Here is a 27,594-nt window from a genome sequence, read left to right on the forward strand (position 1 = left end):
AGAACTGGGCCAGGCATTGTCATAGTTCAGGATGGCTGACCTTGGTTTATAAAGCTGGGAACAGGAAACCTGCCCTGTTTCCTTGGCAGATGGGTTTCCATGACCCTCCCTTCCCCCCTCACCCCCCACCTCCCCACCCCGTGCCTCCACCCACCCTCCCCCTCTACCCACCCCCGCCCCGTCGCCACCAGGACAGGTAACTGTTCCAGAATCTCAGTAACTGGGATGAGTAACCGTTCGTCCTTCTGAGTCTGCAGCCCAAGTCAGGAACACCCAGGATGATTGATAACATCCTTTCTCCAAGCAATGAAAAGTTTAGAGTAAGACTTACATTTAATAAGTTCCCTGGTGGCCTCTTCGAATTTGCATGTTGCCTCGTTAACCTGGCCCAGATTTCTCCCCCTACAAGGCAATTCTTAGAAAACCAGGCATCGGTGCTCATTAAACTGGTTCTAAATGTCCAGCAAGCCAATAACAAGGAGAGAGGGAGCCCCACCTCGGGGCAGCAAACACAGCTGAAGCTCACAAGCTCCTCAGATGATCAAAGATCATCAAAGGATTTTCAAAGCCTTGGCGAATCCTGTTATTTTGGCCTCCAGGCTGACTCGGGCAAGAAGGCTCCAGAAGCACAGTGCCAAGAGCTGAAATGGAGGATAACGGTCCCTGTGGGCTGAGAGCATCAATTCCATCTTAAGGATGCTGATCAAAAGGAAGGACTCACAAGGATATAATCTGTCTTGGAAATATGGCTAAGCTTTGCCCAGATAAATCCCATGAGCTACCATCCACTCTGGCGTCTGTCTGTTCATAAATTTGGGGAGGGTTTTTCCAGTGAATTCATTTGCCTCTCCAGAGAGGGACCACAGGGGCTGCATGCCTTTCCTTCCTTGGTGGTCATCCAAGGCCCACTGCTGTTGCAGGTTTTCAGATGGCCAGTGAAAACTAACTCCACAGTGGAGATATGTAGAGTTTTCGTTAAAAGGGTGTCACAACGAGAACAACAGCTGAGTAGGAAATCGCTGTGATGGAGAATGTAAGCATTAAGGCAGGTCATGGTGGTCCTTGGAGCATCACATCCAGGGTAGAAGAGGTTCCAGCACAGATCTGAGCTGGAAGGCCAGCAGCAGGCCCACTGAGGTCAACACTGGTAAGGGTGGCCAACCCTGCATACCCGCCATCTGCCTGGGCCCTTGAATAAGAAGGGATACATGTCAGGACTTCCCTGGTGGTGCAGTGGTTAAGAATCCACCTGCCAATGCAGGGGACACGGGTTCAAGCCCTGGTCTGGGAAGATTCCACATGCCGCGGAGCAACTAAGCCCATGCGCCACAACTACTGAGCCTGCGCTCTAGAGCCCACGAGCCACAACTACTGAGCCTGCATGCCGCTACTGAAGCCCGTGCGCCTAGAGCCCGTGCTCCGCAATGAGAAGCCACCGCAATGAGAAGCCCGCGCACCGCAACAAAGAGCAGCCCCCCTCACCGCAACTAGAAAAAGCCCGTGCACAGCAAGGAAGACCCAACGCAGCCATAAATGAATGAAAAAAGAAAGAGAGAGAGAGAAAGAAAGAACGAACGAAAGAGAGAGAGAGAGAAAGGAAGGAAGGGGGGGGAGGGAGGGAGGGAGGAAGGAAGGAAGGAAGGAAGGAAGGAAGGGAGGGAAGGAAGGGATGGATACATGGCCCAAAACCCAGGTCTCTTGCAGATGAACACCTGAGGTGACTTCTTCCATCCTATCTTGCTTCATTTTGCTTTTCATTTTCTTTTGTCCCCATTCCTCACTCCCATCCTCCCCTCACCCCCCCACAGGCAACCCTTCTAATGTGCATCTTTTCGTTTGTACAGGTTTTTGCAAACGCTTTATTGTTTCTTGTGTGCATGTATTTTCAGCATCTGTACATGGTACAGCATCTGTTTCTTACTTTTCTCACTCAGCTGCTTTGAAGGTCTGTGCTATATGCTGTCTGTGGCTTGAAACGGCTCCGTATACTCCATGACTCCACGCTGTCATCCACCAAGTTTTCCCGCACATTCTCCTGGCGATGGGCATTCCTCCGCCCCACCCCACCCCCGCCATCTCCACCGCTACCACCCTCCCACCACAACCACCCTGGGCGAGCCTCCTTACACACGTGTCCTCATGGATCCAGGTGAGGATTCTGTTGGGAACATTTACCCAGACATGGGATTTCTGGATTGGGGGACAGGCACACACTTCACTTGATGAGTTGTGCCAGATGGCTCTCCATCGGTCCTCAAATCCCTGCCAACACTTGGCATTACCCACCTCTGCAAGTGTTGCTAAACTGATGGGTGCAAAGTGATAACTGGATTGTTGCTTTAGTTTTGTGCTTCTCTGATGATTAATTTGAACAGCTTTTCATAGGCTTGGTAGACTTTGGGGTCTGCTTCTATAAATTGTTCATTCCCTTTTGCCCATTTTTTCCGGTTGGGTTGTCTTTTTCTTATTGTATATTGCTTGTACATTCTTGACAGTGAATCTTTTGCTGGTTTCAACCATTGCAAACATCCTCTCTCCCGCTCTCACACCTAGTGTTAGGCCTTTTGCCAACCACAGACACAAATTAAGCAAACTAAGACATAAAGGAAGAAAGTAACTGAAGTAAAATGAAATGGGAAGTAAATTGTTAAGGTGAGTTTAAAACTAATAAGTTAAAATGAAAAAAATGAAAAGAGTTGAAGAAAATATTTATAGAACAAAAACAAAAAAGTGAATGAGATTTTTTTAACCTAAAAGTACAAAATAAATGTTAGAAACAAATAAGTAGAGTGTAAAGAAGACCAAGAAGTTAAAATAAATGTGAAGGTAAAAATGCTTTTTAAAACAGTATAAACATGAAGCAAATCACGTACATCTATATTCTTTTTTAAACTTCATGGCAAAAAGGGAAATAATGCAGAAGCCAGAGAAATAAAGGTTAAAGGGACAAAGTATACACACACATGAAAACAAAAAACAAAGAGCTAAGAGTAAACACAGTCAGGGCAGGTACTAAGAAAACCCGACTGTACTTCAGAACTGAAAACAAAGCAAGTGGAAATGGAGAGAAAAAGGCTCAAAGGAACCAACTGAAGGCAGACCGGTAATTCCTCACCAGCCAAGTCCTGCCCCTGGGGGCCCTGGGGTCCAGGTGCAGTGGGCCGGAAGCAGGGTCCTGGGCTGCCTTTGGATCATGTAATGGTTCTCCCCATCAGTCTGGGGCCAGGGAAAATCCTGGCCAGGACCTTTGTATTCAAAGCCACTGCCTAGACCATGGTCCATGGACAAGCCGTGGGTAGCAGCCCATGCTGGGCCTTCGCCTGACTATGGAGATTCTGGGGCATTCTCCCCAGCGAGCCCCTCACCACCACACCAACTCCTTCGTGAATCTCCCAGCCTCTCTGGCTCACTCCCTGCCTTCAGCTGAGCCCACAAGTGAGGCTGAGGCCACAGATGCCATAGGGCCAGGGAAAATGATGCCCTGGAATCTCTTTGGCAGGCAAGAAGACAGCCTGTTTGAACAAGTTCAATACCACCCAAGAACACAGAAGGCAACATCTCTGTGATCCACCAGAGGTGCCAGAACATCCCCCTGTCTTGCCAGACAGAGCAGTGACCATGAGGATCCAGGGACAAGCCCTCTCCAGGACACCTCCACCCAGACTAGCTACTTGCCCCGAAGTGGCCTGCTTGAGTATGAAATGATTTGATTGGCTATTTCCAGTTCCAATGACAGGAAAAAACAGATTAAACAGATAGGAAATCCAGAGTTCCATCATCCTGTTTCAGCACAAGTTGGAAGGCTGAGAAAACATCATTGGAGAGTGGAAAGTATCTGATCTTACCTAAAGGTGAAGTAAGGGATCTGCGGGCTGGTCCTGCTGCCTTGAATCCTTCCAATTATGTAAGGACAGGTAGCCCTCCTGCTGCTCCAGAAGTTCACTTGCAATTCAGCTGCTTGGCAAGGTGGCCCATCTCCCCAGAGCTACGATGCTTGGTGCCGATGTTGCCAGCTGGCCCACACGGTCCACTTAGCCCACAGTCCAGTGGTTCCCGGGCTTGGGGATTTCATCAACCAGTTTTTGTTTTTGTTTTGAATTGGTTTTTAATTGGGAGACTGATGTTAAGATTGTTGATGTTTTATTTTTCCAAGGAAAACATCTTTTTAAACTACCATCTAATATCACCATCATTTTCTAAAAGAAAGAACATTTTCTAAAAGAAAGAACATTTTGGCACACACACACACACACAAAAACTAAAGGATGGGACGATCTTTTAGATAGAATAACTTTAAGCTTTACGAAATGCTTATTATTACATTTGTCACTTGGAGAGGGCAGTCGGGAAAACTCATCGTGGGCTGACATTGGGGCCCACCATCACAACCTGCCTGGAGTTGAATTCCAACCCCACTGATCAGAGCTTTAGGGGAACAGGCCAGTGGTCTTGGGGTGGATCCTGGTATAGCTTAGAGTACCACCTGTATAAAAACTGTCACTCAAGTCTGATGTTCCTCCTGACTGCCCAGCTGGTGGCTCACCTCCCTCCCTGGGTTGATGTCCTCACGACATCTGTCTCCTTTATCAGTGGTTCCCAATCCACCACATCACTAGGATCATCTGGACTGGAGCTTTTCCAACTGCAGACTCCCAGGTCCCATGGTCAGAGATCTGGTTCAGCAGTTCCAGGATGGGGTCTCTCTCGGTCATCCGAATTTAGGCACCTCAGACCTGTGCCGCACCACTCAACCCCACGAAATGAGTGACCAGAAGCCGTCAGCACTGTGTCCTGAAAAACGGAGCTGGGAACAGGGACAGAAGGCAAGGGAACCCAGACTGAATGGAAGCACGTGGGCCACCAAGGGAAAACAGCGCTGGTCGCAGGCTGTGCTGATGCCAGAGCGTGGAGCTGGGGGACTGGGGGACTCTCCATGTTCATGGCCAAAGTGAAAGGCTCAACTGGGAGGGGACAGACAGGGCAGCAGAACGTGAGCACGATCTGTATGTTCACAAGGAAGGGTCTTGTCGTGGGGAAGCTTCTTTTGGATGCTGCCTGGCTTCAAACTACCGCCGTGGCCTCTGCAATCTCTCAACACTGTCATCCTCGTCCCCTGCCTCCGTGCTGGTCCCCTCACCCAGTCACTCGTCATCAAAGGCCTCCACCCCCGTCCCTGTGCCGTGCACGCAGCCCAGGCGCTCAGCCAGCATCTGATGACTGTACTGGGACGGGCAGGAACACTGGCTGGACCAGGGGCTCCTCGCGATCGCTCCATCCAGCCCTCAGGGAGACCAGCTGCAAGAAGGAGCCAGCGGGGTGCGAACGCGCACAGAAAGCGCCCATCCCTGCGCCTCCGGGACACCACTCCCCTCCACCGCCTCACCCGAGCAGCTGGCTTCAGAAGGAAGACACTGCAGTACTGTGGAAACTCTACTCACGAGATCTGAAAACCCATGTGCGGCTTGAGGGGACTCATTCTTGTCGAATGACTTGGGGACAAACTCTTGTGAGCTTGCTAGGCCATCGGGCCCTGCTGGCCTCTCTCAGCCAGGCTGGGTCACTGCTCTCTGATGAGGTCATGTGGTCCTGCAGATACGCATAAAGAAGGCCCCGGGCCAAGGCCATGATTTCGTGGTTGCAAGCCTCTGACGGTGATGGTTCCTCTCCACACACGAGGCTGCGACGTGAAACAGGGTACAGAGCTCAGAGGCGTGCCCTGGTGTGGGTACAGGGGCATAGATGTGCTTGGGCTCAGAGACGCACAGGCAGAGGCGGCCAGTGACGCCGTGCTGGCTCCGGGCTGCACCCAGGACTGCTGTATTTGATCTCCTGTTTTGATCTGCGGTCTCACCCACCAGAGGATGTGGATTCTGCACCTTTTCCTCCTTCCACCCCAACAGAAGCTCTTTAGGATCAGCCCTGGTCCTAAATTCAGACTTTATAAAAGTATTTCTGACCTTTCTCCACAAGGATCCCAATCGGAAACTGGGAGGAATTAGCACTTCCTTGGGACTTCATTTAAACAACATCCCATGTTTGCTCTAACAAGCTCTGGAGGGTATTTGGTCACATGATCTTGCTTTATGCGGCTTCCTGTGGCCATGTGACCCCCCAAAGCTGCTGTGTGCCAAGCATCTGGTTTCTTAGCTAATGTCAAGCCCTCGCTGGGAAGAATTAATTGGACCATCTTAAAATACAGACCACGAGAACCATGGATGGGAGGGAATGCATTTACTTTAAGTATAAAGGTTTACTATTATTAACAAGTTATCACTATTATTTACATGTTTACAAAACAGAAATAAAAACGACATACACATTTGGTGCCAAAAGTGGCACATCCAAACTAACATCAGTACAAAAATAAACTTTCGAGCTACGTGTTTTTAAAATAAATGTCATTGAAACAGTAAGGGGAAAACAATCTGTATCAGTCATGGGTTGAAATGCAAACATCATCACAGCAAAGCAGCCCGGGGGACAATGACGCCAGTGCCTGCTGGAAGAGCCCCTGGCCCGTCTGGCATTCTCGCAAGAACCCAAGGAAACAAAAGGCAAACGTACAAGTTATGTTCCTGAGCTACAGAAGCTTAGAGCCTCTAAACTGTTGTGAATTTCTGCTACAGAGGATCCGGGATGGGGTTTGAGCTGATGAGCTTTCACTAATGGCATCAGGACATGGTACCGTGCACGGAGGGGAAGCTAGGCCCGCTTGTGAAGCAGAGAAACCCTGTGTTACCAAAGCACAGCACACATGGGTCCTCTCTGTCAATCGCCAAGCCTCGCAAGTCTCCTGACCGCTGACAAACAGTGACACGGGCAGAGGGAAAACAGAAGCTGCTTGGTTTGGGGGCCCCTGTGCCCACCAGACACGCCCCTGGGTGATTCTGACAGAAATCCACCATGTTTCCAGGGTCTCAGGCCTTCATAGATGCACGCTTGTTCTCACCTGGCGGCGGACCTCAGTGGTCAACGGAGCCGGGACCCCAGCAGGGAAAGCAAACCCTCTGCCCCCCGCAACGTGGTGCTTCAGCCTGCGGCAGCCCGCTTTCCTCCTCGTTCCCCACAAAGCTGGGCCAGGGCTGCATGCCTCGTGGCAGTGGCACACTGGGCCAGGGAGGGTGCTGCGTGAGCAAAGAGCGCCGGCCTTCCAGCCACCGAGAGGCAGGATGCCCTCCCAGGCACAAACTCCTCTGGGATCCCAGCGAGGAATGCAGATGCCGAGGGGCGGGAAGGGGCTGTGAACGGGCTGCAGCCCACTTAAGAGCCGATGAAGGGTCCACAGGAGCCGACACCAGCTCCCCAACCCTGGGGCGGGGGGGCGGCAGAGTGGAGGAGAGGGCACCAAGCAGCCCCTGCAGCGGCAGCCCAGCTCTGCTCACTGGTCCTGGACCTTGGCCCTCTTGGCTTTTAGGGACAGGTGCTACAAGAGAAGAGAAAATGTCATCGCTGGGGTCGGTCAGACAAAGGAAGCCGACTTCAACACGGTTCCCAGGGAAGTGACCAAATCAAAGCTTCCATCTGGCCCACACCTTCTCAGTAAATGCCCTGCCCCTCAGGCAATACAGGAAAAAAGCCCAAGTGACCAACAAAGGAAATGGGCCTTCAGTAAGCCACACAGCCCGAGGTCAGGCCACCCTGGCTCAACCTGGGCCCCTGGGGCTCTGCGGGCAGCTGTCAGTGAGACATGGCTCTCCCTCCACCCCAGGCCCCCCGGCCAGCACTGCAGCCCAATATCCATGCTGCTCTGGGGCCTGGGCTCGGGCCACAGATCACCTCGCGTTTCCTAGAATTTCTTGAGAACGGTCAAGGGAAGGTCTTCTCCCCTTAGGAACAAAGAGGTCAGCCAACTAAAGTCAGGTACCTGAGCTCAAGGGCCTACTCTCATAGAGCCCTGCGCAAGAGTGGGGAAGACACACAGGAAAAGGACACTTCCTGGTGACACATTTTTCTTTTAGAAATGTCACTCTCTACCAGTATAAATAACCCAGGAAGCATACCATTATAATCATGGGCATCAGATATTAGGACTGGGGGAGACAAGCATTCTTTACACTCTAAAGTAAAGCCAAAAGTGCTAGAAATCCTAAAATCTGCATTTGAGGCAGGGAGTATAAACGGAAGATTTCAATAAAGGTCCTCTGTTCACCAACTGAGGTATCCCTGATACCCCCTTAATAATCATACACCAACAACCAGGAGATACCCCAGATGTGCTGCCCTAACATGCAGCAGGATCTTCACACGAGGAATCCCCAACCCCCCGACTGGCAGCAGAGCAGGCCCGCCAACCCCAGCACACTCTGCCGAAACCCCATTTCTTAGTGCACCTACAATGGCCTCAAGACAGCCATCCCCCTCGCCGACAGAGAACTGCAGGCCCTGAAAGAATGCAGGTGCAAAAGAAGATGAAGCACCCCACCAAGCGCGACAGGATAGGTGGCCGAGTGAACAGGACACAGGGGTAAACGAGCTGCAAGAAGCCACACTTTCTAACCGCTTATGCCCAAGAAAGGACCAGTATGGATTCTTGCAAAGGCCCTGGTGAAGAGGGATTGCCTTAGATTCCAAAAGTATCTCAGAATCAGGAGAAAAAATTTAAGGACTTGAAACGCAAATCTCTGAACAGGTCCCCCTGTCCTTCCCCTCTCCAGCTGTGGGTCTTCCTGAATTTCTCCAAATTCCCTCCTCTGTGCACTTCACCTGACGTGACCCCTCCCACTAATGGTAGACACCCACAGCCTTAGCTTGGGAATGGGGGGGTGAGGTCATCATGCCTGTGGGACCATTTCTGGTGCTCATTTCTGAGGAGAATGTTGAGTATAAACAAAGCTGACTCTGGACCATTTCAGGCCTCTTTACAGGGTGAGGGCAACACTCTGAAAAACAGTGGTAATGGAAAGTCACCAAAGATGCCAGGAACTGAGCCGGGGAGGATCTGTGGGCTGTGCACGGTTGCAAGGTGCTACACTATGCTCAACAAGGGACCATCCACCATGCATGGGCAGCGACTGGAGAGCGGCAGGGCTCTTGGAGAAATCAATCCATTTTGGACAAGTTAATAGCAGAAGTGCCTTTGGACTGTTTAGTTAGGGAGGGACCAAGTTTCTTGGGGTGTGGGAAGGGTTAGGGCCCTCGCCTGTAAAATGAGGTTGTCGACCTAGGTGATTTCTGAGGTCCTGGCCTCTCTAAAAATACTCTGATCACAGGCAGTCATCAGAGCGGAGCGGAGGAGCTGAAAAACAGGCATTTGGAGAAAAAAGGCAAACGTGGCATTGTCATTTTCTCCAAAATTCTGGGGCAATCTGCTCTTTAACTTTGTGTGCTCGACCAAGAGAAGCTGTCATTTTGACTCCGCTTCTAGGTTAATTCTGTTCTCCAAGAGTCTAACTGAACCTGAGGCCACTTCAGAATCACCCTTCTCTAAGTGCCTGATTCCTGCTACTCTAACAAGCACCCTCACGGTGCACCCTTCTCCTTAATCTCTCGTCTGCATTTCTAACAGCTGCTCTTGGACTTCTGAAGTCTGCTGCTTTCCACCTGAGTGGTTTGCAGGAAAAAGATTTTCTTTCACTTCAGGTTTATTCTTATCAGCCCAGTACAGCAGAGACAACACACCGCGTTTTTCTCAGTCCCTGCAGTTGATCTCATTTCTAGCTGAAATACCTGGATGAGGATACGTGAAGAATGATAGAGGTTTGAAAGGTTTTTTTGTCATATTGTTTAAGATTTAAATATCATAAGATTTTAAAAGGACAATTTCCCGTAACATTGCTGGAGGGAGAGGGATGAGAAGATCTTTCCATTTATAGGATCACAACTCAAATGTTTTGAAGAGTTGCGCAAGTGAAATAAACAAGTGAGGCAGGACCTGGAGAGAGTCACTCACCCACCGCAGGCAGCCAGCCATTCCTCAGACCCTGCTGACTGCTGCCAGGCAGCAACTCAGGCTCAGAAACTCAGCAAATTTAACATTTCTTTCAAGAGAATCTTGAAATCCATATTTAATGTGAAATCTCCCAATTTTAAAATATACCGATCAAGCCAAATTTTGGTTTGAAAACATGGTAGTCTGGTTACAGCCTTGATGAAGTAACAGGTTTTGGTTTCCCTTCTGTGGTAAACAATGGTGAAACTGGACAAAATAGCTGAAGCAATCATTTTCAGGCACTGGGTAACAGCACATGGCTGTAATCCTTGAGAGAAAGGAAACGCTCGAGGTGAGCTTTATAGTCATCCCAGGTCTCTGCATGGCCCTCCAAACCTTGTCATAGGGAAGTGAACCCTAAATAGAGAACAGTGTAGCTGGGCAGAGGGAACACAGATCAGAGTTCAGAGCTGCTGAGCCAGTTGGAATCTGCAGGACAGGGCATCAGAAAGGAGGAGTTCCAGAACCCTACATAGAGCTACCACCCTTAAGTCTTTGGCTGAAAGCTAAGCTGCACATGTGAAGGCCAAGGTTCCATAAGGCTGGCAGAGACTAGTTACTGGGGAGTTGTGACTTGATATGGAGATTTGGAGGTTTGTACAGTGCTGGAGACACTGGAGCTCTGACCAGCCAGAGTGCAAAGACCTCAATGAACATCCTAGGCATTCAGCTGAGGCATCAAAAAGCCCATGTCTTAGGAGTAGGGCTACTCTAGACCTCCCTGAAAAAGACTAAAATCAGGCCTTGGTGGAATTAAACTGATCTGCCAGTACTGTCTACTAGGAAAAAACTCAATATTCTATAAAAAGAACAAAATCAACTTTTCACAACAAAGCACCTATAATGTCCAGCATACAACAACAAATTACTAGACAAGAGAAGCAGGGAAATGTGACCCATAACGAGGTAGAAAAACAGTCTAAAAGCAAAATACATCAGAGATGACAAAGATGCTGAATTAATGCGCACGTCTGCCGTGGAAGAAGAGCATATACTATATACACAGCGATGCCGGCGCTCAGCATCTCCCACCATGCGTTTAAACCGCCTCGGGTTTAAGCTTGCACATGTGTTTACCACCTTGGCGAGGCAATCCTCATCAGAAAATATTTGTGCTGCTTCCTGTGAACACAGTCCAGTGTGACAGAACTTCTTTGGAAATGGTTTAGAAGAGCAGAGGGAGAGAGGAAGCGCTGAAGATACATTCTCATTTTTTGTCGTGTAAGTTGGAGGGATTTATGTTTAAATGCACTTCACCACGAGCAGTGGTACGGTGCTTTCACCCAGAACGGTCTGGGACCATGGTAATGGCCTTTCACCCTGTGTACCATTGTGGGGTGGGGGGAGGGGACAGCAAGTTTAGGACATTAAACTGGAAAATAAATGTGTATTTAAAAATACAAAGAGGCAGGTAACAGGTGGTTCTGGGAGACAGGCTCGGCTCATTCCTACCGTTCCTTGTTGATAAAAGTGAGGGGCCAGCTCCAATAACCAAGCAGATTCAATGGCGGTCACATCTCTCATGTAATACTTGGAGGTTTGGATAACTTCATTGTAGATAACCCTGAAACAAGAAGAAAACATGAGCTAATTTCCTATATCTTAGGATGAGAGTCGGAACCACAACAATTAGAGATGACGAGTTTTTTCCCCTTTACCTTTAACGCGTTTCTATCTATTCTGTGTGCCAGGCACTACACTACACAAATGCATTCATGCCGCTCACTTACGCCTCATGACCTGAGTGGTGGGTACCAGTGTGTCCATTTTACAGAGCAGACTCTTAAGTCCTACGTGATTTCCAGGACATCTCAGTTATCAGCACAGGACCCTCTGCATCCTTATGCTTTTATTTACAGAACTCTGAACAGCGCCTAATGTATTAGAAAATGCAGAAATAGAAGCAAAGGCTCACTGATTCTGAAAGGAGCTGGGAATTAACTGTAAAGAGACACAAGGGAACTTTCTAGAGAGCTGGAAGTATTCTATATCTTACTGGGAGTATGGGTTATGTGGGGAACACAGTTGTCAATACTCTTCCAATCTATATAAATTATACTTCTATTAAAAAAGGCTTGCCTGAGGCTGAGGTAACAGACACCAAAGAGCCAAGAAGGTAATTTAAATCCCCAGATTTTAGGAGTGCATATATTAATATAGATATCAGTTTCCAGGGACTTCCCTGGTGGTCCAGTAGTTAAGACTCCACACTTCCACTGCAAGGGGCATGGGTTCAATCCCTGGTCGGGGAACTAAGATCCTGCATGCCACGCCGTATGGTCAAAAAAAAAAAAAAAAAAAAAAAGATATCAGTTTCCAGAGCAAGTGTTATCTCCTCCCTGAAGCAGCCAGCCCTGACTCCCTGGCACATGAAGTGCCAACCTCAGCCACCTATCAAATACACCCCTCTATCAAAGCCTTTCTCCCCAGGTACTGGAACCTATCTGTGTCTGTCAGGCTGTGGGCTGGGACCTGAACTCCTCTCTGCACAACTGTGCCCAGCGCAAGGACAGAGCACCTAGTCCGTGGGTGAACATGAATGTTTGCTGACTGGATGAGTGAGCAGAGGAATAAGACCACTGGCTTAAAGGGATCCTTGATAGAGCAGAAATTCTATAGCCGATCACAGTAGAACAAAGTCAGCAAACGTGTACTGGGCGCCTGTACTCCAGGCGCTGGGGACCCAGAGACGAACAAGAACTAGGCCTTGCCTTCAACACACTTACAAGGCAGAGGAGCAGGAGCGGGCTTACCAGCGGGGCGGCTTCTCTGCGTAGAGGACCGATGCAGGGTGGATGTGCAATTCGTGATCGTCACGGATGGTCCTTGGGAAGCGGAACAATTTTGTCTCAAGTACATTTTAAACACTTACAGCAAGACCTTCCCACAGACGCGTTTAATGTCATCAAAAATGCATGCAGGTTGTACTTCACACAAACAAAACTATTCTCTCCATCTTCTCTTGTGCCCTTTATGATCCCTCCCCCGCTGTCACTCTGGAAATCAAGAATAAATCACGCAAAAAAGGGAGAAGAAAAGCAACACATGGACATTCAAAAAAATAACCGAGAAATACATTGCTCTGCCTATGTTTATGTTTATCTTCTGTAGGTTCTCTTTCAAAAATTTCCTTGAGGACAGAAATAATATATATGATTACGTCTATAAACTTTTCTATTAAACAAGGTTAAATAGTAAAGATAAATAATAAAGATTGTCTAATGGGGGAGATTATAATAGGAGAAAAAAAGAAAGCTCAATATTGGACTATCCACTTCTCTGAGATAATATTTCAAATTCCAACTCAGACTTGATTCGATTTAATTCAAAAAATATTTACCACGCACACAACTATTGGTAAGATGAGCTCACAAGAGAACCTTAACGAATTAGGATGCTGCTGCCCAAACCATAATTACAGAGCGCTTCTGCGGGTGCCAGGAACCTATGTGTCAGGCAAGTGCCTCAAGGCCATGACCCAGCTCATCTCTGGCGCTGAAATAAAGCCAGCGCCTGGGGTCCTGGCTGTCCTATCAGATGACTGCCACTGAATTTTGTCTCAAAGGGACCAACCACCGCGAAGCCTATTATGTAGCCTATATCTTTGTTGAGGACACTGGCGAAAGAATTCTGTAAATGCTCGTAGAAATTGCTAATTAATACTCTTGAGGAGAGTGGGGCAATCAAATGACAACAAAATAACGGCACTCACTGGAGAAGATCACAGGCCTCTCCAGAGCTGCCTCAAACAGGGACAACCCATTGTTGGGAGGGGGAGCTCATACAATGGGTAACAGAATCATGATACTGATAGGCTAGACTGCTTGGCCGGGAGTAACAAACAGAACACACTAGAGACAAATGTAAAGTGTTATACTGAGGATCAAACAGTCAGCTACTAGGATACTAGATGGAGGAGACCTGGCTGCCAAAAAAAACAAAGAAGCCCAACGCAACTCTGGGCTCATTAACAAAGCCCAGTGTCCGGGATGGGACATCATGGTGACTGCAGGATCACAGGACTGTCATACGTTCTGAGGGGAAAAAGCTAATGACAATATATGGAGGAAATCCAAAGACAAGCTGGGAGAAAGCCTTTTGACTGCTCCCTTATTAAAGAAGAGATCGTCATGATCACTGCACTTTAAACCGGCTACAATGAAGTTATGAGACTAAAACGAGCTCAGAAAAGACAGACTGAAAATAACAATTCAAAGAACTGGAATGATTCAGTTAGAGAAAAGAGGCCTAAACTATGTGTTAGCTTTTACCACATCTGAATATACTAGAGGTTATTGGAGGGCATCAATGCTCAGTGATTTTTCTATGCCTAGAAAATGGAACTGGAAGAGACAGGCTGAAGTCTGTAGCAGTGGGAGGGGTGGCCAGCACATGAAGAAACACTTGCCAACATTCAAATGTGGCCACTATCTATCTGGGTAGCTGCAGTTCTGCAGATCTCTAAAAACATTAGGAACTGCCCAAGGGCAAAAGTAACTTCTCTAGGAAAGATCATCTTTAATGGTTCCCTCTGGTCCTATTATTCTCTGATTAGAATGGAAATATTACCAGCTTCCAGACTTGTAACTGTCATCCTCCTACAACATGTAGATGGGCTGAGTATTTGAGAATCATTTCCATAAAGTTAAGACATTTCACTTAAAGCTATACAGCTAACCTCAATGCATCTTTAGAAAGAGGCATGATACAAATAAAGAAAAATGATTTAATTTCTCTACTTTCCCTGCATGTCACCTTGCTATGGGGTTTGGATTATTTTTAAGATTTCAATGACTTAAGTGACTTCACAAATGACTTCACAAAATATCATGTTACCTATAAGCTCCAGTAGAATGAAACCTCGCGGCATTTGCAAAAAATCCGGAAACAATGCACCTCAGAACCGGATCTGGATCACCTACACAGGTAGCAAACAGAGTGATGGATGAGACTTCTTCTGCCCTCTGCTCTGTGTGCTCAGGCCTGTGCCGTGAGGCCCACCCCAGGCTGCTTCGAGCCACCTCGCAACCATCTCCTGAACGGGTCCCAGCCCCACGCTTCCCAGTGCTGGACACCTGCCCTGGCACCATCTATGGAGGTCCCCACCCTCCCACAATGGCTGCCGAGGGAAATACGCTGGACTGTTCCCTTAACCTGGGGCCCCCAACCCCCTCCCCGGGCCACAGACGACAAGACCAAGGCTGAGCACCAGAACCTACAGCGCACTCCACAGGCTGGCCAGTGACCTCGGGACTCCTTTTTAGGACAGCATTTTGCAGGAATGATGTTCCTTCCATAAGACACAACCTGGGACACTAACACTACAATATTATTTCTGTGATTATAGCTACAGTTTGTAATTCTTCAGAATTTTCAAACATCTCATTTTAATTGGTGGCTGTGTTGCAACAGTAAACATCTTTCGAGGATAAAGCCTGCCCATTTATTAGATGATTTCCACAGGATATATCCAAATTGTTGTGCAAAACGATAATGTCATCTCTATGGCTTATGATATGTATTTCATCAATTCTAAGACCCACTCTTTTTTACACTTTAACTCACTGAAATCAGGACAGCAATTGTATTATAATCGGCAGCATTTTTTTCTTTCTTAATGATACATAAAATAATGGTGTGTCTTACAAATGATGGTGTCTTGGATCCAATAAAATATAGTATGTTGGTAAATAAGTTCCCAAAAGGTGGTATAATTTACAAAGCCATCAACAATGTATGAGAATGTCGGTTTCACTGCATTCTTACCAGCAATGTTCTAGCAAAAAGGTACCCCTTTTTTTCTACTGCACATTTATTTGATTACTGTCTATATTTCTTCTTTTGTGAATTTTCCATTCGATTCCTTTGCCCATTTATCAACTTGGAAACTAGTGGGTTTTTTTTTTTCTTAATATGTTAAACAGGGAATTCCCTGGCGGTCCAGTGGTTAGGACTCTGTGCTTTCACTGCCGAGGGTGTGGGTTCGATCCCTGGTCGGGGAACTAAGATCCCGCGAGCCATGCAGCACGGCCAAAAAAAAAAAAAAAAAAAGCTAAAACATTATTTAAAAATATGTTAAATAAACTCATCCTGTCATAGTTTTTAATTTTTTATCTCATATCTGCTGAAAATATTTTTCACTGTTTGCTTTCTTTAACATCCAGAAGTTTTAAATTTGCATGTAATTTATTGAATTTCCATGATTTTCTCTATTGTTCTTCAGCACAGAACTGATAAATCTCAAACCTACATTTCTAACCACAATTTGATCCTAGATTCAGTCCCTTCTCTCCAATTGCCCAAAATAAATTTCTATGTAGAACGTGCACTGTTATCAGGACGATATCACTTCCAAGGGGTAAAAATGGGCTCTTGAGGGCAGGGTAGTAGGGAATCTTACATATTACAATGATTGTGGCCCTCCAGAGCTCAACCCTACCTTACAAAATCTTATTCCTTAGTATTTAATTTCTCTCGTTAGGAAGAGTTGAAATTCAGTGTAACTTTTCTCCTGGCTGAGGGGTTCGATAGGGACAGAGTAAAGGGACAAAGGAGGTGATTAAATAGTTAATCCTACTAGGGGATTGTAAGTAGAGAAAAAGTATGGGAGACCCCTGTAAGTTAATGATCATTCAAGAAAGCAGGTTTGCTTAACCACAAAACCAAGCCAGCTTGCTTAGCAACAAAACCATGCAACAGAGCATGAGACATGCTCCGAAACAATAAAACAATGGTGGAATGAGACCCACATCCTGCCCAGTGAGCTCAGTACTAGTGATTCCTAGGACATGCTTCTCTGCGCACACTAAAAGCAGAAATGTAAGGACAGGTGACATTATACTGAAACCTGAGATGATTTACCCTATTTTAGTATACGTTACCGCCTTTTTGCTCATTTCCACTGCACCATGACAGTCCCAGTTCCACTACGTAGGGACAAGAAAACTCCCCCGCCTGACGTGGAGGAGGAGCTGATGATGGAAGCTTGACATCTACTCAAGAATGAGGAAGAAGGTGGTCTCCTCCCCCTCCCCACTTTTCCTTTGATTATAAAACTGTAGCCCGCTAAGTTCTCGGCGTGGCACCCTCTCGCCCGCCTGCTTATAAGCCTCACAAGCGTCCTATTCTAATAAATCACTTCTTATCTATCACTTTGCCTCTCACTGAATTCTTTCTGCACTGAGACATAAAGAACTGGAGCTCCTCAGAGCCCCCCAAGACACACTTCTGCTGTTTCAGGTTGACAATGAAAAACAGGTTAAGAAACAAAGATGCAGATGCACGTTGTCCTCTATCTGCTGGGCGACAGGTGCTTGACCGGCTTCTCCCCAGTGAGTTGCCCCTGTGAGCTTCCTGTTTCTAGTGATGACACCAACTTTACCCAATCACCCAGGTGTCAACTCTTCCCTCTCTTGTGAGCTTGGTCATCCGTCAATACTCTCTGAGCATCTTATATGCTCCTCTCTCCCAGCACGTGTCTCCACAGTCCTCCCTGCCTAGCAAGCCCTTTGCCACTGGTTTCTAATTCAACCGGTAAGCTCAACTGGACTTCCACCACCACTCGCAGCCCGCTGTGAGGCCTCCCAGGCCAGAGCCCCAAGCTGGATTCCTTCTTCCCTGCATTCCCACTAGAGCCCCCATTGCTGTCCACCATGATCACTCAAACGTCTACTCCTGTAGCTTCTAAGACAACTGATAATCTCATACTGCAGTAGTGGGTCTCTGTAGGAATCTCTCCCTTCACTGCACTGTTTCCTGAGAGTAAGAACCATGTCTTCGGGCTTCCCTGGTGGCGCAGTGGTTGAGAATCTGCCTGCCAATGCAGGGGACACGGGTTCGAGCCCTGGTCTGGGAAGATCCCACATGCCGCGGAGCAACTGGGCCCGTGAGCCACAACTACTGAGCCTGCACGTCTGGAGCCTGTGCTCCGCAACAAGAGAGGCCGCGATAGTGAGAGGCCCGCGCACCGCGATGAAGAGTGGCCCCCGCTTGCCACAACTAGAGAAAGCCCTCGCACAGAAACGAAGACCCAACACAGCCATAAATAAATAAATAAATAAATAAATTTTTTAAAAATAATAATAATAAAAAAAAAAGAACCGTGTCTTCGTCATCATGTAATTAGTTGCTCTTAATATAAAGGCAAAATAAAGCTCTGGAATAAAACTGCCTGAGTTCTGATTCCACTGTACACTCACTGCGTGGGACCTTCGTGCAGCAAGTCACTCGTCGCCTGAGCCCACTTTTCTCATCTGTAGAATGGGGAGAACAGCAGCGCATGTTTCACTGGAGTGCTGTCAGCACTAAATGAATTCACGTATGGAAACACTCACAACACCGCCAGGCCTATTACAGGCGCTTCAGAAATGTTAGTGAGCGCTAGTGGTGCTGAGAGTGCGGCTGGGGGCCTGGCACCCCGGAGGTGCTTGAAAGACAACCGCTGAACGGCTGAGCAGACACATCACCCCCTCAGAAGTCTGAGCCACACAGACCTGGCTTCGCTGGTTACCAGCTGTGCTGTCCTGAACTTAAGTTAACTTCTCCCTGGGACCTAACAACTCCTCTGTAAAATAAGGATAACATCACCCACACCTCAGAGTAGGAGATTAAGTAGAGAATATTAAGTAGAACCCCTGCCATGGTGTAACCTAGTGTGTCCTCAGTAGTCACTGTCACTACCGGAGGCCAGAAGCTGTGTCTTACACAACACTTCCATCTCACCCCAGTGCCTGCCTAGGCCAAACACACGGCACTTGCTTTAGTCATACCTGTAACTGAAAATAAAATGCAGTTTATGTGGAATGGCCATAAATGTTGTCCACTTAAAAGTCATTCTTCTTGCAAAGGCTACATGGGAGAATTAACCACGTAATGTACAATGATGTGAACGTTAATGATTCTTAAGTGTTGTCGGGGCTTGTGAAATTTTTTCCCAAGAACAGCCCTCAGAAATAAAAATGGACCTCCTTGGGGGGCAAATATGCTACTTTCACATACAGCTTTTCACCAACACAGGCAATTCAAAACATGAACCCGGTGTGGGTCCAGAGTACACTGTGCTGCCTCACACCAGCCCAGCCTAAGAACTCCAAGAATGCAACTACACAGAGCAGAGAAAGGGGCGTCGCTGGTGGTGGCAGTGTATTCTTACCTTCACTGGATTTCTTGGGCACTTGAAACTTGACAAGAAGCTTTTTCAATTGCTCCCTCACTGTCACGGCTCTGACGAGACCCTTGTAATTCAGGAAATGCTCCTGACACCACTGGGAGTTCTTATTGTGCTACAGGACAACCCAGATAGAAGGAGAGTGAGAAGAGCACAGGAAAGTTCTCAACTGAGGCTACGTGGCGGAGGTCATTCATCTCTCTGCCCCCTTTTGCTTACTCAACGGGACAAGATCTTCAGATCATAACGGGCCCTTGTTTGCCCCATCTCTCTAAACAGACGTTGACCACTCTGCTCACCACCTGCCTGCTCTCCGATCTCACTCTCTGTGCTAAAGGGCAAGTGAGAACTTGGTGACAAGCAGAATTGTTTTCAATCTTAAATACCCACGGGAGAGGCCAACTATCAGACAGAACCCCTTCCCTGCAGTTCTTTGCAAATCAACGTTCCCTCTCTGGCAGGCTTGAATTTATCACTTTGACAACAGGCAAGTAATACGACACTTGCCAATTTAGAAATAATTTGCAAATTACTATTATTTAATACCCAAAGTATGATTTTTCTATCAACAGTACTTAGTTTTGTTCTATATTCTGAAGTATGATCATTATATCCTAAATTACTGCTGTGGGAATGTAGCTCTGAAATTATACGCCAGGGAGGAAGGTGTATTTTCGTAAGAAAATATAATTCAAAGAGCACTTTCCCAGAAGGCAACTACAGAGTAATGCACTGTAGCCCTGGCCCCGCTCTCTACTTGTAGAGGACGCTGGAAATGGTGCACTGTTTTCACACAAGCGAATTTTAAGCGACTTAATCCACAATTAATAAGAATCTCAATAAGAGATTCGGTTTTCTGAAAGCTGTTCATTAATGTTCACCAATAATCTCGCTTCAAATCTCTGGGAAAACAAAAACTTACTATTTCTCCCCTTCTAAAAGAAATTATTTAAGAAGTAAAGACAAGATACTGAATATCTGAAATGTCTCATTTCCCCCTTAACATCCTTTCCTTTATATAAGAAGTTTATATATTGTTTTCTTTTCTCATTGTTTTCATCATCATTAGATCTCTCTTTTTAGCGATTTTTAGTGAGGACTTTAAACTGTATTATTTGCTCCTAGTTTTACAGACTATTAAGAACAACAAAAATTACCATCACCATGGCTAAATCTGGGTAGGGTATGTAAGTATATGTGGATCCCCGACTAAATGTCTTCTCACAGCTTGTCTGGCAGCTGGAGGAGTGGTGGTTGTGTGAAATCTCAAACTCACATAAACAGCTTTGAAGATTCAAGACCACAAGTTACTCTCAGCCTCATTTATTTGCAGAAAATATATCAGAACTTCCTATTCAAATGTCAGACAGTGTTGTCCAGGAACATGGGGTGGGTATGAAACGGAGTGAGGAAAGCGTGAGCCAAGGAAGGCCGAGCCTCTGACCCACTGCTGGGGGCCACATCGCTATGCAGGGGAAGCAAGAAACCACCATGGATTAGAAGTTCTGGCAATAATCTAATAGGAAAATAGAGGCCTGTTGGCCATTCTTTTATAAACTACACTTCCGGAATCCTCGCCCCTAGATCACTTCCAGTGGACGGGTGCATGGAGGGGGCCTTCTGAGCGGCAGCTGTGCTTACCTTGATGAATGCTTCATACACATTGAGCATGGTAAGATGATCACCCTCCTCCACAGCAAATTTTCGGTGCACTCGAATCTGGAGAGAATAAACGCAATGTTTAGAAGCTGACTCTTCTGAGCCTCTTGTCCTGGAGGCAACATTACACGATGAATAGCTCATGGCCTGTAGAGTCAGAAAGACCTGGTTTGCACCCATCCTGACTCTGCCGTTTCCTGAAAGACCTCAGATTGGTCACTTAACCTTTCTCAGCCTGAATTTCCTTATCTAGAAAATTGGAATATTAAACTTGTGTATCAAGACTGCTATAGGATTAAGATAATCCACCATAAAGTACCTGGCACAGGTGTCAGATAAATATTAGTGCTCTTGTCCCTCTCCTCCTCTATCCAGTCAATATCTTCTCTTTCAGAAGAACTCCTCCCAGCCCCTGATAGAAGGTAAGCTCCAGAAGGGCAAGGGGCCAGCTGTCTGGAGCATGGGAGACACTCTATATTCCTAAGCCACCACTAGCTGCGCAATCCTTTCAGACCCAGTCCCTAAGTTTTTCTTCCTGTGAGATCCTGGGCAATGCCACCTGCTCCCATGGGTTCAAGGAACGGCGTATCCAATATATATACAAGTACACAGATACACTTATTGACTTCAGAATTTGCTCCTTGTATCAAATACCACATAATTCACCTTCCTTCCATTCATTCAGTAACAGATATTTCCTGAGCACCTACTATAGGCCAGGCAGTGTTCTATGCATTTGGGATATAACAGTGAATACGACAGTGGTGGGAGAAAGACAACAAACAGGATAAATAAGCAAAATATATAGTATGGTAGGTGGTAAGAACAGCTAGAGGAGAGAAATGAAGCAGGGGCAGGGGATGGAGACGGGAGGGGTATATGTTGCAGTTTTAGACACAGTGCTTAGAACTTCACTGTCCTTGTCTTGAAAATGAATTTGCCTGTCCTGAGGTAGGATTGTTTAAAAGGCTAATAGAAAAGCAAACAAACAACAGAACCATCCAGGCACAAAAACTTCATAACCTGCAGCTATGCAACTGTCCGGGAAGATGGTAACGGTGCATAAGGAAGCTTCCCTCCTCCCTGCTGCATTCAGCCCTCTGCTTCTGCGTCTTGACTCTTCCAGCAGGAACCGGCTCTGAGCTCATCCTGGGCCTCCCTCCATCAGGACACCTCACTTCCCCAGTGCTCTTCAGTAGTGTAATTTCTCCTTCACAGTCTTTCCAGCGTTCACCCTTCTAGTTGTCACAGATGTCTGGGGCTTTGGGAGGGCCCTGTCAGCAGCTTGACTTGCCCAGCCTGCTGTGCCCCGGCACTGACTCCTTATATCACTAACGTGCCCACCAAGGTTGCTCTCAGAGCAGCCTTTAAAAAAAAAAAAACTTCCCTTAGGAAGTCAGTAGGACAATGGTTAAGATTGGGGCTTTGGACCGTGAAAGGCAACTCCATCAATTCTGGCTGTGCAACCATGCATAAGTTACCTAACTTTTCTGTGCCTCCGTCTCTAAAACTGATGATAGTAGTACCTCCCTCCCAGGTCCACGGTGAAGATAAAATGACATGACGCATATAAAATGTTTGGCACAATGTCAGGCACACAGTTAACCCTCAAAACGTAAGCTGCTCTGTCACCAGCAGTTCCTGGGCAGTTTTAACAGAAGAAAGCCCAAAGTGAGCGAGACTCGTATGAACAGTTGGACTTACAGCCTGAGACTTCTGGTTTGAGGGGACCACAAAGACATTCTGGATCTGCATCATGGCGGCAATGCTTAGAGTTTCCTGAGAACAGCCGAAATTTCCTATAAACCAAAAAGCATGTTTGATTTCAAACATACGATGTGTCAGTGAGAAGTAAAAGATGTTTTCTGACATTTTCCTTACAGCACATTGTAAACTAAGATCATCTATTTACACGTAGGTTGATTTTTAAAGCTTGTAACACATAAACACTTCACCCTGCCAAATGGGATGTGCTATACATGGTCCAGATGGAAGGAGGCCTGGAGGGACCCCACTCCGCGGTGGCCACACCGAGGGACTCTGCCGTGAGGCTCAGTGGGGGCCAGCTTGGCCCCATCACTAGGGCAGGTCAGCTCCACACCTGCTCCCTACTCTGTGTGGACACCTAGAATCCTGGCAGAAAGCCTGAGAGGGAGAGGGGGCAGGGCATATGGGGGCTGTGTCCCTCGTGCTGTCCCTCGGCTCCTGGACCCTTCCACGAGGCGGCCTCCCTCTCGGCAGGGCTCATTTCACCCGGCAAGCGCGAGGCATCACTAGACCAGGGAAGCACGCTGTGGGCTGCAGCTGCTGCCACCTGGACACGGAGCCTGCGGCAATCAGTCCCCCGGGGCATCAGACAGAGAGCGCGAACGGCACCGCATGCTCCCCGACAGCTTCTGGCCTCGTGAGTGACCTACTTCCCCAGCCCCAAGCTTAGAATCCTGTTTCTCAGTGTAAGCCTGGTTACTCCAAAACACAATTACAGCTAACTTTCACCACGCTTAGTCTGACATACAGCTTCGTCTATTGCCAGTGAATATAAAGTTAGACAAAAGCAAGAAACAATGAGTATTTCCCTTCTCTAGGCTACTGGGGGGTGGGGAGCACAGGGAAGTGTGTGACAAGCCACAGTCTCTAGAGCAGCGGTCCCCAACCTTTTTGGCACCAGGGACAAGTTTCATGGAAGACAATTTTCCACGGACCGGGGAGGGGGATGGGATGGCTCAGGCGGGAACACGAGCGATGGGCAGCGGCAGACGAAGCTTCGCTCGCTCGCTCGCCCGCCGCTCACCTCCTGCTGTGCGGCCCGGTTCCTAACTGGCCTCCGACGGGTACCAGTCCGCGGCCCGGGGGTTGGGGACCCCTGCTCTAGATGATTTTGACTTCTAAGTATTAGAAGATCTCCAGGTTATACGCTTTTATCCCTTAACTCATATTCTCACAAAAATCTGAAGGTGTCAGAGAAGCTGGGACCCTTGTGCCTTGGTGGTGGGAATACAACATGGTGCAGCCACTGTGGAAGACGGTGTGGTGATTCCTCAAAAAATTAAACATAGAATTATCAGATGATCCAGCAATTCCACTCTAAGTGTACACCTCAAAGAAGTGAAAGCAGGGACTCAAACACATACTTGCACACCCATGTTCATAGCAGCATTATTCACAATAGTCAAAAGGTGGCGGCTCCCTCGGTGTCCACCAACAGAGGAATGGTCTATCCATACAATGGAATATTATTCAGTCTTTCAAAAGAAATTTTGACACATGCTACAGCATAAATGAACCTTGAAGACATTATTATACCAAGTGAAAAAGTCAGTCACAAAAAGACAAATATTGTATGATTCTCCTTCTATGAGGTTCCTAGAACAGTCAAATTTCATAGAGACAGAAGGCAGAATGGTGGCTGCAGGAGCTGGGGGAGGACAGAATGGGGAGTTAGTGCTCAATGGGTACAGAGCTCCAGTTTGAAAAAAAATGCAGAAGTTCCAGAGACAGATGGCGGTGGTGGTTGAACAACAACGTGAATGTACTTAATGCTACAGAACTGTACACTCAAAAATGATTAACATGGTAAATTTTATGTTCTGTATGTTATACCACAAATTTTTTAAAATCCCTGTTAAAAAAAAAAATCAGGTGTCAGTACTAGACCCACAGGAAACAAACAAAAGTGTTTACTGAATTAATGACGACTGACTTTGAATCACGAGTTAGCCCCATGCCCCAAACCTTAGATGAAAGCTCCTTCACTGCTCAAAATGTATGGTGCCCTCTTCCCCAGGGTGCACAGAATTTGGGAAACAACTCCCAGACAAAATAAAATCAATGAGGACTGTTGGTCTCCACCTACCTGATTCAAGCAGCATTTTTGCAAACATGGGATTCAAAGGAAACTCTGCTATTCTCATGCCAAGCGGCTCAGTTAGGCGACAGTCTTTGTCCAGCCCTGCCGTAAGAACAGCAACAAAAAGCAGAAGGCATGTACCATGGTGCTGGAAGATGTACAGTCGTTGGGAGAATAAAAGATGATGTATGCTAAACAAAGGTATCCAACCTCAACCTGACCCAGAATGCTGTTACAATAAAAGAAGAAAAGATTTCCTCAGTGCTCTTGAATGCTCAATTCTGAAAAACTGATACTTCTGATGGCCTCCATGCAAGGACTTAATTATAAGGAGATGGCCTCACAGCCTCCTCCTGCTCCCACCCTCCCCAGAGACTGCTCTTTCCAAGGGACCGACAACCAGACAGTGCCAAACACAAAGGGCACTTTCCGTAGGGTCCCCAGCAGCCTTTGACTCTGCTGACCACAGCTCCTTGGAAACACTCTTCACCAGCTTCCATGATCCCCCACTCCCCTGCTTCTCTGCCACCTCTCCTGCTCTTCTCTCTGCATCACCTCTGGACCTTTTTCCATGGTCAATTTCTGAGAGGCCACAGATGTCCCAGGCCTCTCAGAAATTTGTGAGCAATTACAAAGCTGATGACTATGAGTCTAAACACACGCCCGGCTCTCTCTTTGGCGCCAACACCAGAGCTGTTTATCCAGTTGCCTCCTGGGCTGTTTGCTGAACTGGGCTGCCTCCTTCAATTCCTCACATCCCTCCTTGCCTCTTCACCAATAGCCAATTTTCAGGTAGTGGATTCCCAAGAGAGAGACTCTCGTTTTACTATGGTTTAGACTGTTCCCAAGATGGAGCATTGAAACACCTGCCGCAGACCTCAGGGCAAGACAGAAAAGGTCATTTCTCTTCTGTTCCCCTACAATCATCTCTTTGAAGGTGATCATTCAGGTTATAAATAAATTTAAGTTGGGTGTTTCCCTCTACCTTTCCCAGCTTAGTTAGAGCAGTGAAGAATTCAAAATATTTTAAATTTCATTCTGTTTGGAGGAAAATCAGTCCAAATGAAAAACTTCTAAATAGTGGATATTCTCTCATACACATTTCAGATGATCCTAGGAGACTTTGCTTTCAAGTTCCTATCACATGCTTGAGAACAGAGGATGGAAACCTTTTCTGGCATATGCTCACTCAGGGCTGATGTGATATAGACCCTAAAGGCCTTTTAAATCATTGAAGATTTTTTAAATCAATAATTGGCTATTCTTTCACAGGAAGGTATCATAAATGTAATGAAGATGGACCCCTACCTCACCCTATACAAAAAAATTAACTCAAAATGGATCACACACCTACTAAATGTAAGAACTAAAACTATAAAAACTCTTCAAAGAAAACCTAGGAGAGATCTTCATGCCCAAGGATTAGGAAATGATTTCTTAGGTAAGACACCAAAAGCATAAGCAATGAAAGAAAAAATACATAAACTGAACCACATAAAAACTTAAAACTTTTGTATTACCAACAATACCATCAAGAAAGTGAAAAGGAAAAAAAAAAGAAGAAGAAGAAAAAAAAAAGAAGAAAAAGAAAAGAAAAAAAAAAAAAGAAAGTGAAAAGCCAACCCACAGAATGTGAGGAATACTTACAATCACAGATCTGATAAGAAACGTGTATCCGGTATATATAAAGAACTCCTCCAACTCGATAATAAAAAGACAACACCCCAAGTAAAAATGAACAAAGGATTTGAATAGACATTTCTCCAAAAAAGATATACAAATAGCCAATAAGCATACGAAAAAGTGCTCAGCATCATCAGTCATTAGGGAAATACAAACCAAAATGGCGAGACACCACTTCATACCCACCAGGATGGCTACAGTACATAAGACAGATAAATAACAAGCATTGGCAACCCGTCACTACGTGGAGAAACTGGAACCCTCACACACTGCTGGTAGAAGGTCCACCAAAAACTTGTACGTGGACACTTACAGCAGCATTATTTATATTAGTCAAAAAGGGGAAACAATCCAAATGTTCATCAACTGATAAATCGATAAGAATAATAAGTGGTACATCGATACAATGGAATATTATTCAGCAATAAAAAGAAATGAAGTATCAATATTGCTACAACATAGATAAATCTTGAAAACATCATGCTGAATGAAAAAAGCCAATCACAAAAGACCACATACTATGTGCTTCCATTTATATGAAATGTCCAGAATAGGCAAATCTATAGAGATAGGAAGTATATTAGCAGTTGCCTAGGTTGGGATGGGGGAGAGGGAATGGGGAGGGAGGGCTATTGGGTTCAGTGTTTCTTTTTTGGGTGATGAAAATGTTCTAAATGTTCTAAACTTGTAGTGATGGTTGCACAACCCTGTAAATATACTAAAAAGCACTGAACTGTACATTTTAAATGGGTAAATTATACAGTATATGAATTATACCTCAATAAAGACGTTGAGAACCAAAAAAAAAAAAAAGAGAAAGAATCTCAAAGAACAAAACCTCCACTGAAATTTAATACTGAACTGGATATTATATTCACCTGAGGCAACATTCACAGAAAAGACACAAACTTCCTGAAGAGGTAAATTCAGGCCACAGTTTTCTCTATCTTAAGGTAAATACCACATTTTCAAACAAGAGAATAGAAGTTCCTCCATAACATGGTGTTTCCTTGCCCAAACAATACCACAGCCTGGTAGTCTACCCAATTCTCCACAGGGAACTCCAGTAGTGGAAGGAAGGGGAGTTAGGGAGAGAACACAGAGCCAGATTTCAGAATGGGGTCGAGGGACAGAGAAAAAGGCCCAGAGAGGTAACATGTGAAATACTGGTAGAGAATCTTCCAGATGTCTCTTGGAAGTGTAGCTGTGGCGATGGTTATTAATAGCTTCTGATGTACTGACAGGCTTTATAAATTCATTGTCACGACTAGACCTCATTAATCACGGTCCCACCTTCTTATTTGGATGAGC

At 46.4% G+C, this 27,594-nt stretch overlaps 1 protein-coding gene across 4 annotated transcripts in view; it reads right to left on the minus strand.

The window, feature by feature from the left end:
* Positions 1–6,355: 6,355 nt before the first annotated feature.
* DHX35 (DEAH-box helicase 35) overlaps positions 6,356–27,594 on the minus strand; it is a 71,570-nt gene continuing 50,331 nt past the window's right edge. For 2 of the 4 annotated variants that reach the window (XM_061208081.1, XM_061208080.1), the window contains exons 15-22: positions 24,607–24,702; positions 22,458–22,552; positions 20,736–20,813; positions 19,080–19,209; positions 14,765–14,846; positions 12,682–12,753; positions 11,381–11,492; positions 6,356–7,423 (exon numbers count right to left, since the gene is read on the minus strand). In XM_061208081.1, the coding sequence (XP_061064064.1) occupies positions 7,379–7,423; positions 11,381–11,492; positions 12,682–12,753; positions 14,765–14,846; positions 19,080–19,209; positions 20,736–20,813; positions 22,458–22,552; positions 24,607–24,702 (710 nt within the window). In that variant the 3' untranslated portion in view covers positions 6,356–7,378. Of the gene's footprint in view, positions 7,424–11,287; positions 11,493–12,681; positions 12,754–14,764; positions 14,847–19,079; positions 19,210–20,735; positions 20,814–22,457; positions 22,553–24,606; positions 24,703–27,594 lie in introns of those variants that run through there. The other 2 variants (XM_061208082.1, XM_061208079.1) reach the window with 2 other exon arrangements.

This window comes from Eubalaena glacialis, chromosome 13 (genome assembly GCF_028564815.1).
Source record: "Eubalaena glacialis isolate mEubGla1 chromosome 13, mEubGla1.1.hap2.+ XY, whole genome shotgun sequence".
NCBI classification, from domain to species: Eukaryota; Metazoa; Chordata; class Mammalia; order Artiodactyla; family Balaenidae; genus Eubalaena; species Eubalaena glacialis.